At 42.1% G+C, this 17,110-nt stretch overlaps 1 protein-coding gene across 1 annotated transcript in view; it reads right to left on the bottom strand.

Moving 5' to 3' along the window:
• The window catches only part of nell2a (neural EGFL like 2a), a gene marked incomplete at its 5' end in the record, with an annotated part of 149,703 nt that overhangs the window by 120,852 nt on the left and 11,741 nt on the right, over positions 1-17,110 (bottom strand). Inside the window, 6 exon segments of the mRNA XM_084335273.1 lie at positions 844-903; positions 905-973; positions 1,397-1,479; positions 2,606-2,678; positions 9,119-9,215; positions 9,391-9,564. Of these exon segments, the coding sequence (XP_084191399.1) occupies positions 844-903; positions 905-973; positions 1,397-1,479; positions 2,606-2,678; positions 9,119-9,215; positions 9,391-9,564 (556 nt within the window).

Below are 17,110 nucleotides of genomic sequence, written 5' to 3'. Positions count from 1 at the left end.
GGCACGCATAAGGTAAAAAACACATCCTAACTAATTCCATAATTGTAGCCCGGTATGGGGAACGCACGGGCCCCCAGGCGAGCGGGCGGTGGTTTCACTGGAGGGGTGGGCGGAACAAATCCCACACCATAATTATCATCTGTCAAGAGCAATTAGGTGCAATGTAGTGAGAGATATCCGATTTCATACCATCGCACCTTGAGCAGCGGTGCACGGAAGCATCTCATTGGCTAATTGGGGGATGGGGGGGGGGGGGGGGGTAGGGGTGTTCAGTAGCAGTGAATGGAACGCTTGCTCCAAAGCTGAGGAGAGTGACAAGGGGTGAAATCTGTTTGCTGATGTGGGACCATCCCAGACCACCAATTACTTCTGACTGTTAATTTTCTTTCCCCTAATTATTAGTGACACTTAGCAGAGAGCAGAGTAGACCCATGAGGGGATCTTAGCATTATTAAGTGCTGTGGTCGACCTGCATAATCTTGAATACTGTGCATGTTTTGAACAGAGCAGGACAACCCTACTCTAACCCAAAGAAATAATGAGAATTGTAAAGCCGTCAACAATGGCGCGCTCCTGCACTCTGCCCCCCCCCCCCCCCCCCCTCCAGCACTCAGACACTTGAAGAAAACAAAGGCAGAGCCCACAATGGGGACATGGAGAGTGTGTGCACACACAAACACAAACACAGTATGACAGACATATAATTAAACATGCATGCTCTCTCTCTCTCTCTCTCTCTCTCTCTCTCTCTCTCTCTCCCTCTCTCTCTCTCTCTCTCTCTCTCTCTCTCATCTCCCACATACACACACAAACACACATGAACACACGTGCACAGAGCCTCACCGTGCACGTGCAGTTCCTGCAGCCATCTGTCCAGGACTCGTCCTCTCGGTAGACGACCCCCCTTGACGCTGCAGGTCCTCTCACAATAGCAGCCGTCCAATCCATTCATCTTCTCCTCGGCCCGGGACAGCTGCTCACGCCATCACCCCCCCCCCCCCCGAAGAACACAAAAGGGTGAGAAGGAGAGAGAGAGAGAAGAGAGAGAGAGAGAGAGAGAGAGAGAGAGAGAGAGAGAGAGAGAGAGAGAGAGAGAGAGAGAGAGAGAGAAAGCCCATCATCCATCTAGATTCATATGGGGCAAACGCTGCCTCAAGAATCTATCATCATGAGCAGAGCCCCAACAGTGTAGGATATATAGCACCTAGTATAAACAGTGTCTATGATACAACTACCACCGTGTTTGATATATAGGAAAGATTTAAACATCAGCCGGTGTCCAATAACTGCCTGTTGCAATAAATGTCATACTGAAGAACATGTAAGCCCATGGTATATGGCTGCATCTTGGATTCAAAGAATAAAACAAACACAATTCTAAGTTGATGGTCTTTACCTTGCTGGATGTCTTGGCCAGGATGTCCTGAAGCTCCATGATCTTCTGCACCAGGCCGTGGAAGTCATTGCAGGTTGGGCATGCTGGGACAAGAGACAACATGTTTTAATACACAGCATACAATGAAATACAATGGCGTGATGGTTATTTGTAGCAATTGCAAATAGCAGGTTAATAACATATTGCACAATGCATTACACGATACGTCTGTAATAGCAACTATAGATCATGGTGATTGTGTGCAAATATGAGTAAAGTCAGACTTGGATGATGTTTTGATATCAATATTCTCATCCAGAACTTGAACTTAATGCATTGTTATTACAGTATAAGCATATAACAGCCACAGTGTATTTTTTGTTTGTTTTTTTGTATCATACCCCTTTTTTAATATTAATTTAATCAACATCATATCAGCCGTCAGAAGAGTGCCCTTTCAATGCTGACATGTGAAATTTAAAGATGCTAAAGTGTTTATTTATTTTTAAATAAGTGTTAGATAGCATTCCAACAGCCATTGCTGATATCTGAGTGTTTGGTCAGTAACATGGGTCTCCCAGTCCCTCCACTCTGCAGTGAACAGAAAATAAATGTTCTGGTATTCATTCCCACTTTATCGAACCAGGTCAAATTAGCTTATTGCACTGGCAGATTATTATACTTGTTTCAAGCATGATTGGAAGTGCAAAGGGATACCAGAAAAGGTATTTGTAACCCATGTTACTGACCAGATACTCTATATCAGTGATGATTGTTGGAATGTAGAGCTATATCATGTTATATAAATAAAAATAGCCCTACCAATTATACCACTTACAGTACCTTTAGAAAATGCTGTATGATGTCATATTACATCAACATATACAGTAGGAAGGTAGATATTCTACACCTGCACAACACAGACCAGGGTTTTTATTTATTTTTTCACAAATTTTTTATCAACAATTGACTGAAAATCAGGTCAGAATATTGTGCAGGAATAGGGGGCTTATAGGTTGTCTCTCACCTATGAGAATATACTAATTACACTCATATTTACAACAGGTTACAACAAAGCATACAATTAAGCGAGAAACACAAAAAGGCGTCATCTATAACTGACTTGAGTATGAAACTGAATATCCACTTTAGCAAAATTGCTGAACATCTCTGAGTATGTTACTTTGCTTTCAGACTGACTCCAGTTTAAATGGTAATGATTGTACTCACTTCTGTTGAGATCTGGACACTGTGAGATGTACCCTTGTGGCATGACCAAGATCTCTACGTCCTGCATTACTCCCTGTGCGCACACACACACACACACACACACACACACACACACACACACACACACACACACACACACACACACACACACACACACACACACACACACACACACACACACACACACACACACACACACACACACACACACACACACACACACACACACACACACACACACACACACAAATTACTTATTTATGTCCATATACATTCCAAGCATACAAGGGGCATAAACATTGTAGTTGACTACGACAGTGTTTCCCATATCATTGATTTATGTGTCGCGACGTGCATTGATCGCCACATAATTATTGATTTTCTATCTTCTTTACTATTTAAAATTGGAAAAATCTTATTTCATTGCAGAGCTGTGCACAGCAGCCTCTTCTCTCTCTCTCTCTCTCTCTCTCTCTCTCTCTCTCTCTCTCTCTCTCTCTCTCTCTCTCTCTCTCTCTCTCTCTCTCTCTCTCTCACCAGTCTGTGGTAGCGCCACCCTGCACACATTTTGCAAATATTTGAACTAGAAATACATATTCAATAACGGATTGAGTACCATTCTATGGAAATGGGAACTCTTAAAGGTAGAGCAGGTGTATCATACATTTCTGAGTTTGTTTGTTTGTTTGGTCTCCCTGTATTTATTGGTTTTATGAGCTAAGAGAGAATAATGATGTTACAGGCAGAACAGCAGTGACACTGACAGCGCTGTGTAGGGTGTAGTCAGTACAGTGTACATTATAGTACAGTAGTATTGGTGACAGCAGGGATTACAGTACAGTAGTATTGGTGACAGCAGGGATTACAGTACATTATTATTGGTGACAACAGGGATTACAGTACAGTAGTATTGGTGACAGCAGGGATTACAGTACATTATTATTGGTGACAACAGGGATTACAGTACAGTAGTATTGGTGACAGCAGGGATTACAGTACAGTAGTATTGGTGACAGCAGGGATTACAGTACATTATTATTGGTGACAACAGGGATTACAGTACAGTAGTATTGGTGACAGCAGGGATTACAGTACAGTAGTATTGGTGACAGCAGGGATTACAGTACATTATTATTGGTGACAACAGGGATTACAGTACAGTAGTATTGGTGACAGCAGGGATTACAGTACAGTAGTATTGGTGACAGCAGGGATTACAGTACAGTAGTATTGGTGACAGCAGGGATTACAGTACAGTAGTATTGGTGACAACAGGGATTACAGTACAGTAGTATTGGTGACAGCAGGGATTATAGTACAGTAGTATTGGTGACAACAGGGATTACAGTACAGTAGTATTAGTAACAGTAGCCATGTTAACGTTACAGTAATGGTGGCTATATCTGGCAATTTTAAATCAAGAACCTAACATTGAGCGTAAGTGCAACATGTATAAATCCACAACAGCAAAATCGAGTTCTGCCTGCACTGATGCCCTAACATCTCTTGAGTGGTAACCTGCACTGATGCCCTAACTTCTCTTGAGTGGTAACCTGCACTGATGCCCTAACTTCTCTTGAGTGGTAACCTGCACTGATGCCCTAACTTATCTTGAGTGGTAACCTGCACTGATACTCTAACTTATCTTGAGTGGTAACCTGCACTGATACTCTAACTTCTCTTGAGTGGTAACCTGCACTGATGCCCTAACTTATCTTGAGTGGTAACCTGCACTGATGCTCTAACTTCTCTTGAGTGGTAACCTGCACTGATACCCTAACTTCTCTTGAGTGGTAACCTGCACTGATACCCTAACTTCTCTTGAGTGGTAACCTGCACTGATACCCTAAGTTATCTTGAGTGGTAACCTGCACTGATGCTCTAACTTCTCTTGAGTGGTAACCTGCACTGATGCTCTAACTTCTGTCGAGGAGTAGCCGCACAAATTGAAACGAACAAACTCAAAATACAGCTACAAGATACAAGCATTTCCTCCAGAAAATAGTACCCAGAAAATACACACACACAAAGCAGACCCCATTAAATAATTAAATTGAAGGTAAAGTACGCTATGAATCTGAGTGCTCTACTTGATCAAGGCTACCAAACCCTGCAAACGGAGCGGATGGATTGCATAAGAGGAAATGGAACATGTGTGGTAGATGGCAGATGGGAGTATCTGTTATTCTGTACACCCTCCTCCTGAGTGAGCATGTAGCACATCTGACACACAGAAACCATTCCTACACCATTGATTGCTATTGCATTTGGCCTGTATAAAAACTGTCGGCAGAACATTGTTTGAAATGTTTGTTTTGTTAGTGCATCAAGTTAAGTCAAGCAGTTACTTTCCAACGCTGTTGTGAAAGGTTACGTTTGATCAGTTTTCAGGCTCCTTCCGTCTTCTCTATGGTATTTCCCCATTCAGATGCAGGAGATTTCCCCATTTCCCTACCTAGACATGTAATATTGCACTTATGTATCTCTGGGTGATCTACAACTAAGAGGTAATGACTATTAGTCATTCAGCATGATCTTTTTTGTTCTGGTTGTAGTTTCTGAAGTTGTAGTTTGTGAGAAAACTCCGCCTAACCCCTGTTTACTCCCCAAGTTGTTTTCCCCAAAAAAGAGGTGTGGCCTGATCCCAAACCAGCGCGGATAACGTATTATTAGTCTGATGTATAGCACATCACTGCTGCTGGGCGAAAGCCTTGTGTCACCATTAGGGTCGATTTTTCAGTAAATATGAAGACAACGTAATTTTAACAACACCCATGTATTGTATTAAAGGTTTTCAAGGAGCTTTGGGACATGAAATGTAGTCACAACATTGAGAACCATGTAAATGGTTTTTCTATTCCAGTAAAAACATGAAAATCTCCAAAGTTGGAGATACAAGATTTTCACCCGACAGCAGCGACATGCAAACGCATCCAACAAATGGATGTAGGAGAACCGTGGCAGATGCATGCATTCATGAAAAATAAACACAATGAAATATTCAGTAGATTGGTCGAAACGCACTTTTCAGCATTGGCAGTGGGGTGACACTGGTTGGTTCTGAGATAATATGCTCTCTGGCCTGTCTCTGTGATGTGGCCTCCTCATAATTGGACACCAATAGAACGTAAAGTGAACCAATGATGTGAGAGTCATGTACGTCAAGGCATCACCCCCCCCCCTTCCCGATCCCCTTTGATAAACAACCAGGGGATACAGATTCAATTTGAGTCATAGGTCCTATAATTTGATAGCCTTTCGTCCCATGGCAGAACCACACACACACACACCCGGCAGAAACTCAGTCGCTATGGTAACCTGGCCCATTTCCTCGAGTGCATTTATTTCCCTTACAGAAGTGGAGCTGTGCAACTTGGGATAAATTGTTTTTTAAATTGTCTTGCCACTTCAATTTGCCAGCCATCAATTTTAAATCCTGAGAAAATGACATGGCATCTTGGTAACTGGTCAGGAACCAGGGATGCTACCATGATACTACATACACTGGTCGCCATCAGGTCCCCCAGCATGCATCTATACCGCATTGATTGTGGCCTATTCTCTTTTGTGTGTTGATAGGAAAATGTGAATAAGGGTACTGAAACTAAAAAAGATGTAACTGCCAAGCCATTTATGTATTAGCAAACTAGTCTGTCTGCTGAAAAGAGAAAAGACAACATTTTGGTATTTAAAACTATTCCTCTACAACAAGAAGCTTGTGAACAGCAAGCACTTGGTGTAGTAGAGGAGCGATGCAATTGACCACACAGCAGCCATTTTTCTCTTGTGTCGTGCTCAGGTTGGGTTCCATCAAGGAAACTATAAAAGATGGAAGGGTCATTACGTCACTGTGTAGCACGTGAATGCACATTGGTGCCAAGTGTGGAAACCTTCAGTTTGGTCGTCATTGAGTTGAATGGGATCAACCATCTCCTCGTTTGACCTGCCATTTAGACAGGTTATTACCTCCGATGTCAGAATCATCAGCAATTTGTTGCATTGTTAACTAGCTAACGTTTGATTGATTGGGTTGATGTATATTTCCTCATATACTGTAGCTTGTATATTTTGCTTCTCCATGCATCTCCCATAGGCTTCAATAGACTGGCACCAAAGGCTGGCACCAAGCAGAGCATAGAAGGCTGGTGTTCTGATGTAATAACTCTTTTATAGTTTCCTAGGGTTCCATTCCACTCTGTTTGAAAGGAACCCAACCTGAGCATGACATGAGAGCAAAATGGCCACACGTGAATATGGTCAATAACAAGAGTGGGACTTACAGTAATGACTGTCTACAGTATTTATGGAAAGCACTACATATTGAAAGCATTTTATGAAATGTGTAGTAAATGCCCTGTATTAGCATGAAAATTATTAAATAAACTCGCACGTTTGTTGGAACATGTTTGTAATTCTAGGTTTCAATAACCAGTAGCCACGGTTACATCATCATTAGAATATTCATTCCTCACAATTTTATCTCACATGAGAGATCGTACATAATTATGAATGGGTTAATGAGATCATAAAAATCAATCACGAATGCAGATGAGTTTGTTATTCTGCAGGCTAGTCGGACACAATAGATGTATTACATTATTTAATGAATTTCTGTATGTATAGGCGGCACACAATATGTCTATTGACCTGCTGGATGGATCCATTGTGGAAAAAGTCACTTCCAACACTGCTAAGGATGCAGTTTCCACATCCTCACCTGACGCCCACTATCCACACAAAGACAATGTGCAAACATGTACGTGTGTGTGTGTGTGTGTGTGTGTGTGTGTGTGTGTGTGTGTGTGTGTGTGTGCGTGCGTGCATGCGTGCGTGCGTGCGTGTGTGTGTGTGTGCGCGCGAGTGCGTGCGTGCATGTGTGTGTGTGTGTGTGTATGTGTGTGTAGAAGAAGGGATGAAAAAGGAGATACAGCTACACGTCAAGATTAATGAGTGACCTCAGAGGCTTCTTTCATCTGCCAATTAACGTTGAGGAATTATAACAGCCGACACACACACACACACACACACACACACACACACACACACACACACACACACGCAATAGCCTCATATACTGTATATGACCCCATCAAACACAAAGCTTTGGCATCACCATATCTGGTTAAAATAGTTGTGGGCGGATGCCTCAACAGAATGCAGACCAGCCTGGGAGAGGAGCTTGTGCCTCCATGTCAGACAAACAATGGACCACATTTAATGAATAGAGTCCAGAGGCCATTTAATGATTTTCTCCCAAATCAGCATTGTGAAGGTTACTAACAAAAAAAAGTCCTAGGGAGGGTTGAGCAATCCATACTTTACAATGGCCAGTGAGAAACACATGCAATTAAATGCGCCAGCCGTGATATATAAAATGAAGTGGTGGGCCTAATCAAGGAGAGTGTGAATAGAAACCAGGGCTGAGAATAGTATTCTACACCAGTATTCTAGTAGAATAGTATTCTAATCTACACCATGTGTATTCTACACCAGTATTCTAGTAGAATAGTATTCTAATCTACACCATGTGTATTCTACACCAGTATTCTAGTAGAATAGTATTCTAATCTACACCATGTGTATTCTACACCAGTATTCTAGTAGAATAGTATTCTAATCTACACCATGTGTATTCTACACCAGTATTCTAGTAGAATAGTATTCTAATCTACACCATGTGTATTCTACACCAGTATTCTAGTAGAATAGTATTCTAATCTACACCATGTGTATTCTACACCAGTATTCTAGTAGAATAGTATTCTAATCTACACCATGTGTATTCTACACCAGTATTCTAGTAGAATAGTATTCTAATCTACACCATGTGTATTCTACACCAGTATTCTAGTAGAATAGTATTCTAATCTACACCATGTGTATTCTACACCAGTATTCTAGTAGAATAGTATTCTAATCTACACCATGTGTATTCTACACCAGTATTCTAGGAGAATAGTATTCTAATCTACACCATGTGTATTCTACACCAGTATTCTAGGAGAATACTATTCTAATCTACACCATGTGTATTGTATTCTACACCAGTATTCTAGGAGAATAGTATTCTAATCTACACCATGTGTATTCTACACCAGTATTCTAGGAGAATAGTATTCTAATCTACACCATGTGTATTCTACACCAGTATTCTAGGAGAATAGTATTCTACACCATGTGTATTCTACACCAGTATTCTACACCAGTATTCTACACCAGTATTCTACACCAGTATGCTAGGAGAATAGTATTCGACACCATGTGTATTCTACACCAGTATTTGACACCAGTATTCTACACCAGTATGCTAGGAGAATAGTATTCTACATCATCGTTATTCTACACCAGTATTTTACACCAGTATTCTATATCAGTATTCTAGGAGAATAGTATTCTACATCATCGTTATTCTACACCAGTATTCTAGGATCGCTTGGCCTTATCCCACATGATGTACATGCACCAAAGCTAATTTGCTAAAAATAACTTTTTATTTTCTTAAGCGATGCCAACCTTGAAGAAGCCGTGGGCGCTGTTCCTCTGCCCGAGCCAGAGGGCAGCATCCTCTGGTACGTCCATGTATGGCATCTCCACGACCCTCTCGTAGATCCTTCCAAGCAAACACATGAACATTCTGCTCAACAACACAGAATAGAACCTGCTGCCAGTGATAACACAACTGGGAATCATATATATTATCCCAGGACAACACTATAAAAAGGAGCATTCAATTAAATAAGAAATGCTTTCAATGTCATATTTTCTTCTCATGGTGATGAGCCTACCTGTTGCAGTCGACGTGTAGTACGACATGGGAGGCGCTGACGGCCACAGAGACCTTGTGCCACTGGTCATCAGCCAGGCTGTAGGGGAACACCTCCGTGTGGGCCTGCTGGCCTCTGGTACGGTAGTGGAGTCGCACCTCACTACGCTGACCACTGCTCTCCAACTCCAGGAACCTGTAGGAGAAGCCCAGGTCAGACCAGACCAGACCAGACCAGACCAGACCAGATCAGACCAGATCAGACCAGACCAGACCAGACCAGACCAGACCAGACCAGACCAGATCAGACCAGATCAGACCAGACCAGATCAGACCAGACCAGATCAGACCAGACCAGACCAGACCAGATCAGACCAGACCAGACCAGACCAGATCAGACCAGACCAGATCAGACCAAATCAGACCAGACCAGATCAGACCAGACCAGACCAGACCAGACCAGACCAGATCAGACCAGACCAGATCAGACCAGATCAGATCAGACCATACCAGATCAGATCAGACCAGATCAGACCAGACCAGACCAGATCAGACCAGACTAGACCTGATCAGACCAGACCAGACCAGACCAGATCAGACCAGATCAGACCAGACCAGATCAGACCAGATCAGACCAGACCAGACCAGATCAGACCAGACCAGATCAGACCAGACCAGACCAGACCAGACCAGATCAGACCAGACCAGACCAGACCAGATCAGACCAGACCAGACCAGATCAGACCAGACCAGACCAGATCAGACCAGACCAGATCAGACCAGACCAGACCAGATCAGACCAGACTAGACCAGATCAGACCAGACCAGACCAGATCAGACCAGATCAGACCAGATCAGACCAGACCAGACCAGACCAGACCAGACCAGACCAGACCAGACCAGATCAGACCAGACCAGACCAGACCAGACCAGATCAGACCAGACCAGACCAGACCAGACCAGACCAGATCAGACCAGATCAGACCAGACCAGATCAGACCAGATCAGACCAGACCAGACCAGATCAGACCAGATCAGACCAGATCAGACCAGACCAGACCAGATCAGACCAGACCAGATCAGACCAGATCAGACCAGACCAGACCAGACCAGACCAGATCAGACCAGATCAGACCAGACCAGACCAGATCAGACCAGACCAGACCAGACCAGACCAGACCAGATCAGACCAGATCAGACCAGACCAGATCAGACCAGATCAGACCAGACCAGACCAGACCAGACCAGATCAGACCAGACCAGATCAGACCAGACCAGACCAGACCAGACCAGACCAGACCAGATCAGACCAGACCAGACCAGACCAGATCAGACCAGACCAGACCAGACCAGACCAGATCAGACCAGACCAGACCAGACCAGACCAGACCTGATCAAAAATAATCCACACAAACTGGAACCACACAGCTCTGCGTCTGTGTTCCCTGCAACGTAGAGTATTATCTTATATCACAGAGGTCTCCAGGTGTATAATATAGGGCCCCAAACATCCAAATGATTCAGAATTAATTATGTATTATTGGCATTCGGAGCTCAATTCAGGGTTTGGTTGATACAGGTTCCTTTTTTATTATTATTATTATTATTATTATTATTATTATTATTATTATTATTATTATTATTATTATTATTATTATTATTACTGTGTGTAGATCATTTGGCTAAATGATTGTCCCGTTTGTTCATTATGTGTGTGTGTGTGTGTGTGTGTGTGTGTGTGTGTGTGTGTGTGTGTGTGTGTGTGTGTGTGTGTGTGTGTGTGTGTGTGTGTGTGTGTGTGTGTGTGTGTGTGTGTGTGTGTGTGTGTGTGTGTGTGTGTGTGTGTGTGTGTGTGTGTGTGTGTGTGTGTGTGTGTGTGTGTGTGTGTGTGTGTGTGTGTGTGTGTGTGTGTGTGTGTGTGTGTGTGTGTGTGTGTGCGTGCGTGTGTGGCTAGGCCAGTCAGCGTGCTCTAGTGCAGTAGACACCAGGATGTAGACTCACTGGTTTATGGTCAGTGTGATCATTGACTCACACCAGGGTTTCTGTTATTCCGTCAGAAGAAAATCTGTTGAAGTCCGACATATGTGAATGTGAATAATAATTGCCTCTTGTTTTTATTCGGTTACCAAGTAACGTACGTCCACTAAAAGTGCTTGTTTTTGCCACTGAAACAGAAATCGAGCTAAAACAAACAGAAGTCTCGTTCTGAAATCCTGTGAAGCATGTGCCCTGTGATGAAGCTGGATTTGTGGGATGTGTGTGAACCAGGAAATCAAACAAGGAGAGTAACGTTACCACTAAACGTTTGTTGTGTTGGAATACAGCTACCATAGCGTTATCAGATAAAAACAATGGCTTGTGTTTGTGTATTTCTAAATTGTGCCAACAACATGTCACCTACTTTGCGTAGTGTTCATAGACTATTGATACAAACGCTGAAGTTGTGGCCAGCTTGTGCGAGATGGACCCAAACGCTCCAGACATCCTGGCTGTTCCAAAACAAATCTATGAATCTGTCTGAGTGGTGAGAGCTGCTGCAGTGCAGACAGAGTGGAGGTAATGTAACATTAATTATTACTATTGATACATGGAACCATTGTGATTACATTACGACAGAACGTTTGCTGCTTGCTGCCTACGGTATTCCTGATTCTTTTTCCTCATATGTTTTTGTGAGAACGAATGTTCGGAGCTTCGTTCGGAAACACTAACGAATGTCCGAATCCTAAAGAATGCCATTCGGGCCAGCGCTACGGTATGAGATGGGAACTGAACATTCTAATGATGATATCACAATGGCTAATGGCCACTGAATGCTATAGATTGGTAGAATGCCTTGAAAGAATTCAGAGAAAAGATTATTTTATACTTCCACCTGAAAGGGTTAATTTGATCTGAATTCAAGAGTTGACCTAACAAGCAGACTATGTATTTCCAGAGTTTATTTATCAAAGTCTCTAATCTCAGTGCTCCATGCAGCATGTTGAGCTCTAGAGACTAAGCTGAACCAAGTGCGTCTTACCCTGTGATGAAGGATAAATGAATTACTCGGTTGCAAGAAATATATTCACAATCTCCATAGATTTGCGCTGCCATTCTGAATTCAATCACATCAATAGGCGAGCCTAGTGGTGCCGTATGGCTGTCAAGTGCAACATCAGCGAGGCACAACAGCAGGCCACGTGACGTGATCATGGTGGCTCAACGCATCACATCGGGGGCATTGGTATTCTAGAAGAGCCCTTCTCTCCACTCCAGTGAGATTCACCCACCAGTTACGCTAATGGAAAGAGCTGCCAATACACAGTCATCAGCCCTGCCTTAAAAGACAGACTTATTATCTCATGTGCATACCGTGTGTGTGTGTGTATGTCTGTGTATTTGTGTGTGTGTGTGTGTGTGTGTGTGTGTGTGTGTGTGTGTGTGTGTGTGTGTGTGTGTGTGTGTGTGTGTGAAAGAGCTGCCAATACACAGTCATCAGCCCTGCCTTAAAAGACAGACTTATTATCTCATGTGCATACCGTGTGTGTGTGTGTATGTCTGTGTATTTGTGTGTGTGTGTGTGTGTGTGTGTGTGTGTGTGTGTGTGTGTGTGTGTGTGTGTGTGTGTGTGTGTGTGTGTGTGTGTGTGTGTGTGTGTGTGTGTGTGTGTGTGTGTGTGTGTGTGTGTGTGTGTGTGTGTGTGTGTGTGTGTGTGTGTGTGTGTGTGTGTGTGTGTGTGTGTGTGTGTGTGTGTGTGTGTGTGTGTGTGTGTGTGTGTGTGTGTGTGCGTGCGTGCGTATCCGCAGCTAATCTCACAAACTGCACGGCCGATTTGGATGAATGTCGCACATAGGCTGACAGCAGGCCAAGGACCTGAATCCGTGAATGTTTTTAAAACCGAGCATCTTTTAAAATGACTTTGAGCCAAAGTTACATTGCAGCACAGTTCCAATTGTACCCGGATGATGACTTTATTTTTTATACGTTCTTGTTGGTTATTTGTTGGGCATCAATTCAAAAGTCCAATTTTATAGATTACAGTCATTTTAAATGTGATCAACCCCACATTGGATGTTTTGAATGATTCTTTATTATTATTTATTTTTGTATCACTTGTACAGCCCATAGCCGCCCCTATATATTTCTTTCTGAAAAGTGGGACCAGCGGTACATCACCAAACTGGGCAGGACTGCGGAGCTCTATGAAACAGTGTAGGAGTTATATGAAACAGTGTAGGAGTTATATAAAACAGTGTAGGAGTTATATGAAACAGTGTAGGAGCTCTATGAAACAGTGTAGGAGCTCTATGAAACAGTGTAGGAGCTCTATGAAACAGTGTAGGAGTTATATGAAACAGTGTAGGAGTTATATGAAACAGTGTAGGAGTTATATGAAACAGTGTAGGAGCTCTATGAAACAGTGTAGGAGTTATATGAAACAGTGTAGGAGCTCTATGAAACAGTGTAGGAGTTATATGAAACAGTGTAGGAGTTATATGAAACAATGTAGGAGTTATATGAAACAGTGTAGCTCTATGAAACAGTGTAGGAGCTCTATGAAACAGTGTAGGAGTTATATGAAACAGTGTAGGAGTTATATGAAACAGTGTAGGAGTTATATGAAACAGTGTAGGAGTTATATGAAACAATGTAGGAGTTATATGAAACAGTGTAGGAGTTATATGAAACAATGTAGGAGTTATATGAAACAATGTAGGAGTTATATGAAACAGTGTAGGAGCTCTATGAAACAATGTAGGAGTTATATGAAACAGTGTAGGAGTTATATGAAACAGTGTAGGAGTTATATGAAACAGTGTAGGAGTTATATGAAACAGTGTAGCTCTATGAAACAGTGTAGGATGTGTACTGATGAAAAAAGAACAGGTTGACGTGGCTCTGCTAAGCGAAACGCACATTTTAGAGAAAGACATAGATACGTTAGCGGACAACACATATCATAACATTAGTCACTCTTCCTTTGGAACAAGAACTCTGGGAGTAGCCATAGTCGTTAGACGGAAGTTGAATATTGAATTGAAGGGAGTATGGTCTGATGCAGATGGTCGGATAACTATAGCTAAGATTGTACACAAGAACAGGAAAATAGCGTTGGTAGCGGTATACGCCCCAAATTTGAACGAAGTTGGTTTCTTCACTACACTTACCAAAGCAATGTTAGACCTTCCCGATTACTCATTTATAATTGGTGCGGATTTTAATGCCATTTGGAATCCAAGGATGGACAAATCTTACCCCTCCTTTTCCAACGAACAAAAAAATTCATCTAATGCATTAAAGGATTGGTCGAAGATTACAGGTGTAAATGACTTATGGTGATCACTTAACCCCACGACCCGGAAGTACTCTTGTCGATCTGCGAGACATAACACATTATCCAGAATAGATTATGTTTTTGCATCCCCGAGACTATTTGATAAATATGATGTGGAAATGATACCCAATGCATTATCAGATCACTGTTATTTACTCCTAAAAGGAACATTTGGTATACTATCTTCCCGAGCCCCAAGATGGCGATTTAACTCGATGCTGCTTAATAACAAGGAATTCATTACACAACTCAAAGAAGCTCTTATAGTATTCCTACGGGAGAATGCAAACTCGGTGCAAGACCCCAGAATAATATGGATGTCGGTAAAGGGAATGATCAAAGATTTCACTGATAGCTTTTCCTCCAAAATGCGTAAGAATCGATGCACAAAACTGGCTGAGCTGGAAACGCTTTACTCAACGTTATTTAATTCTTTAAAATACAACAACTCAACTCGACTAGAAAATCAAGTTAAGGTACTAAAAAAAGAGATTAATGCCATATACAGACAACAATCGGAAATACAAATACGTAGCACAAGACAACAGCAGTACTCTCAAGGTTCTAAACCAAGTCACCTATTAGCTATGCGATTAAGAGTTAATGCAAAATTTGCAGATATAACTACCATTAGAGCACAACAAGTACTTGTTACAGACCCTGAAAAAATAAACGCGACATTCAAAGAATTATACTCCAACTTGTATAAATCAGAAACGACCTTCAATCAAAACAAAATGGACACATATCTTAATCAAATTAATCTCCATAAACTTTCAGAGGATGACGCTAAACAGTTAGAAACACCGATCACACTAGTGACTAGAGGAACTCAAGAAGGCCATATCCGAAATGCAATGTGGTAAGGCTCCTGGAAGAGACGGTATCCCACCAGAAATGTACCTCTCTTGTTGGGACATAATTGGACCCTTATTACTAAATATGATTTTATACTCAGTCAAGGAGGGGAACTTCCATAAGAACGACAATATTGCACTCATAACAGTCCTCCTTAAAAAAGACAAAGACCCCACAGAGTGCGGTAGTTATAGACCCTTAAGCCTCCTCGGAACCGATATCAAACTGTACTCTAAGGTATTAGCCATCAGATTACAAAAGCATATGACGTCTTTAGTTCATCCGGACCAAACTGGCTTCATAAGAGGCCGCTTGATCAATGATAACATAAGACGAATACTGCACGTACTAGATGCTGACAAGGACGACACCATACCTAAGGCGATGCTGTCCCTGGATGCAATGAAAGCTTTTGACAGGCTGGAATGGTCGTATCTATGGGCAGTATTAGAAAGGATGGGGTTAGGTAAAGGTTTCATTGATATGATTAAAGTAGTATACAAAGACCCATCGGCCATGATTACAACAGGTATAATCACCTCCGGAATCTTTCCGGTATCACGCTCAGCTAGACAGGGTTGCCCTCTTAGTCCCGGACTATTCGATCTATCATTAGAGCCTTTAGCACAATATATAAGACAATCCCAATCCATAGAACCAATCGTAATCAAGGGCACACAACATAAAATTAGTTTATATGCGGACGACGTAATACTGTTCATGCAAAACCCCAACACCACATTGCCTCATCTGCTCGAGTTGATTGAGGACTTTGGAGATTTATCGGGATTTAAGATAAATTGGCCGAAGTCGGCTTTCCTTCCACTTAACACACCTGCAAAAAAATATATAACCCTCCCAAAAGAGATACCTATGGTAAAACACTTTAGATGTTTGGGAGTGGAAATATTCCCCACCATAAGACAAACGGTGAAGCACAATTACATAAAAATCCAAAACAAAATCAAAGACGACCTTGATAGGTGGTCAAAACTTAAAAACTCAGTACAGGCACGGATATCAATTGTTAAGATGGACGTACTACCTAGAATCAACTTCTTCAGCTCAATGCTACCGTTACCCCCTCCAGAGGGTTACTGGAAAAAATTACACTCCTCCACATACAAATTTATTTGGAATAACAAACCACCACGTATAAAAAGATCCACCGCACAGAGAAACAAAGCAGACGGTGGTATGGCATTTCCAGATTTTTTCCACTATTTTAAGGCGTACACTTTAAGACCATTGACAACATGGTTTGATCCCCAAGCATTAGTATCCTGGAAAAGATTTGAAGAAAATATAGTAGCCCCACATAGACTGAAGGACATAGCATACACTAAATTATCAATTAAGCAATGCGAACGGAAATTTGGCCCCATAATTACTCATGCGATCCGGATATGGCGTGAAACACAAAAAAAATATTCGAACCCACATAAATGGCATAATCATACTCCCTTATTCAATAACAATGCACTCTTGATTGGAAAACGACCTATAAGATTCCCTATATGGGAAAAGCAAGGCATACAATCATTAGGTCAGTGTTTCTCAAAGTGGG

Source organism: Notolepis coatsorum (genome assembly GCF_963971535.1).
Source record: "Notolepis coatsorum genome assembly, chromosome: 18".
In the NCBI taxonomy this organism is placed as follows: Eukaryota; Metazoa; Chordata; class Actinopteri; order Aulopiformes; family Paralepididae; genus Notolepis; species Notolepis coatsorum.
The sequence above is the reverse complement of the archived record's forward strand: the minus strand, read 5'-3'. Positions and strand labels throughout refer to the sequence as shown.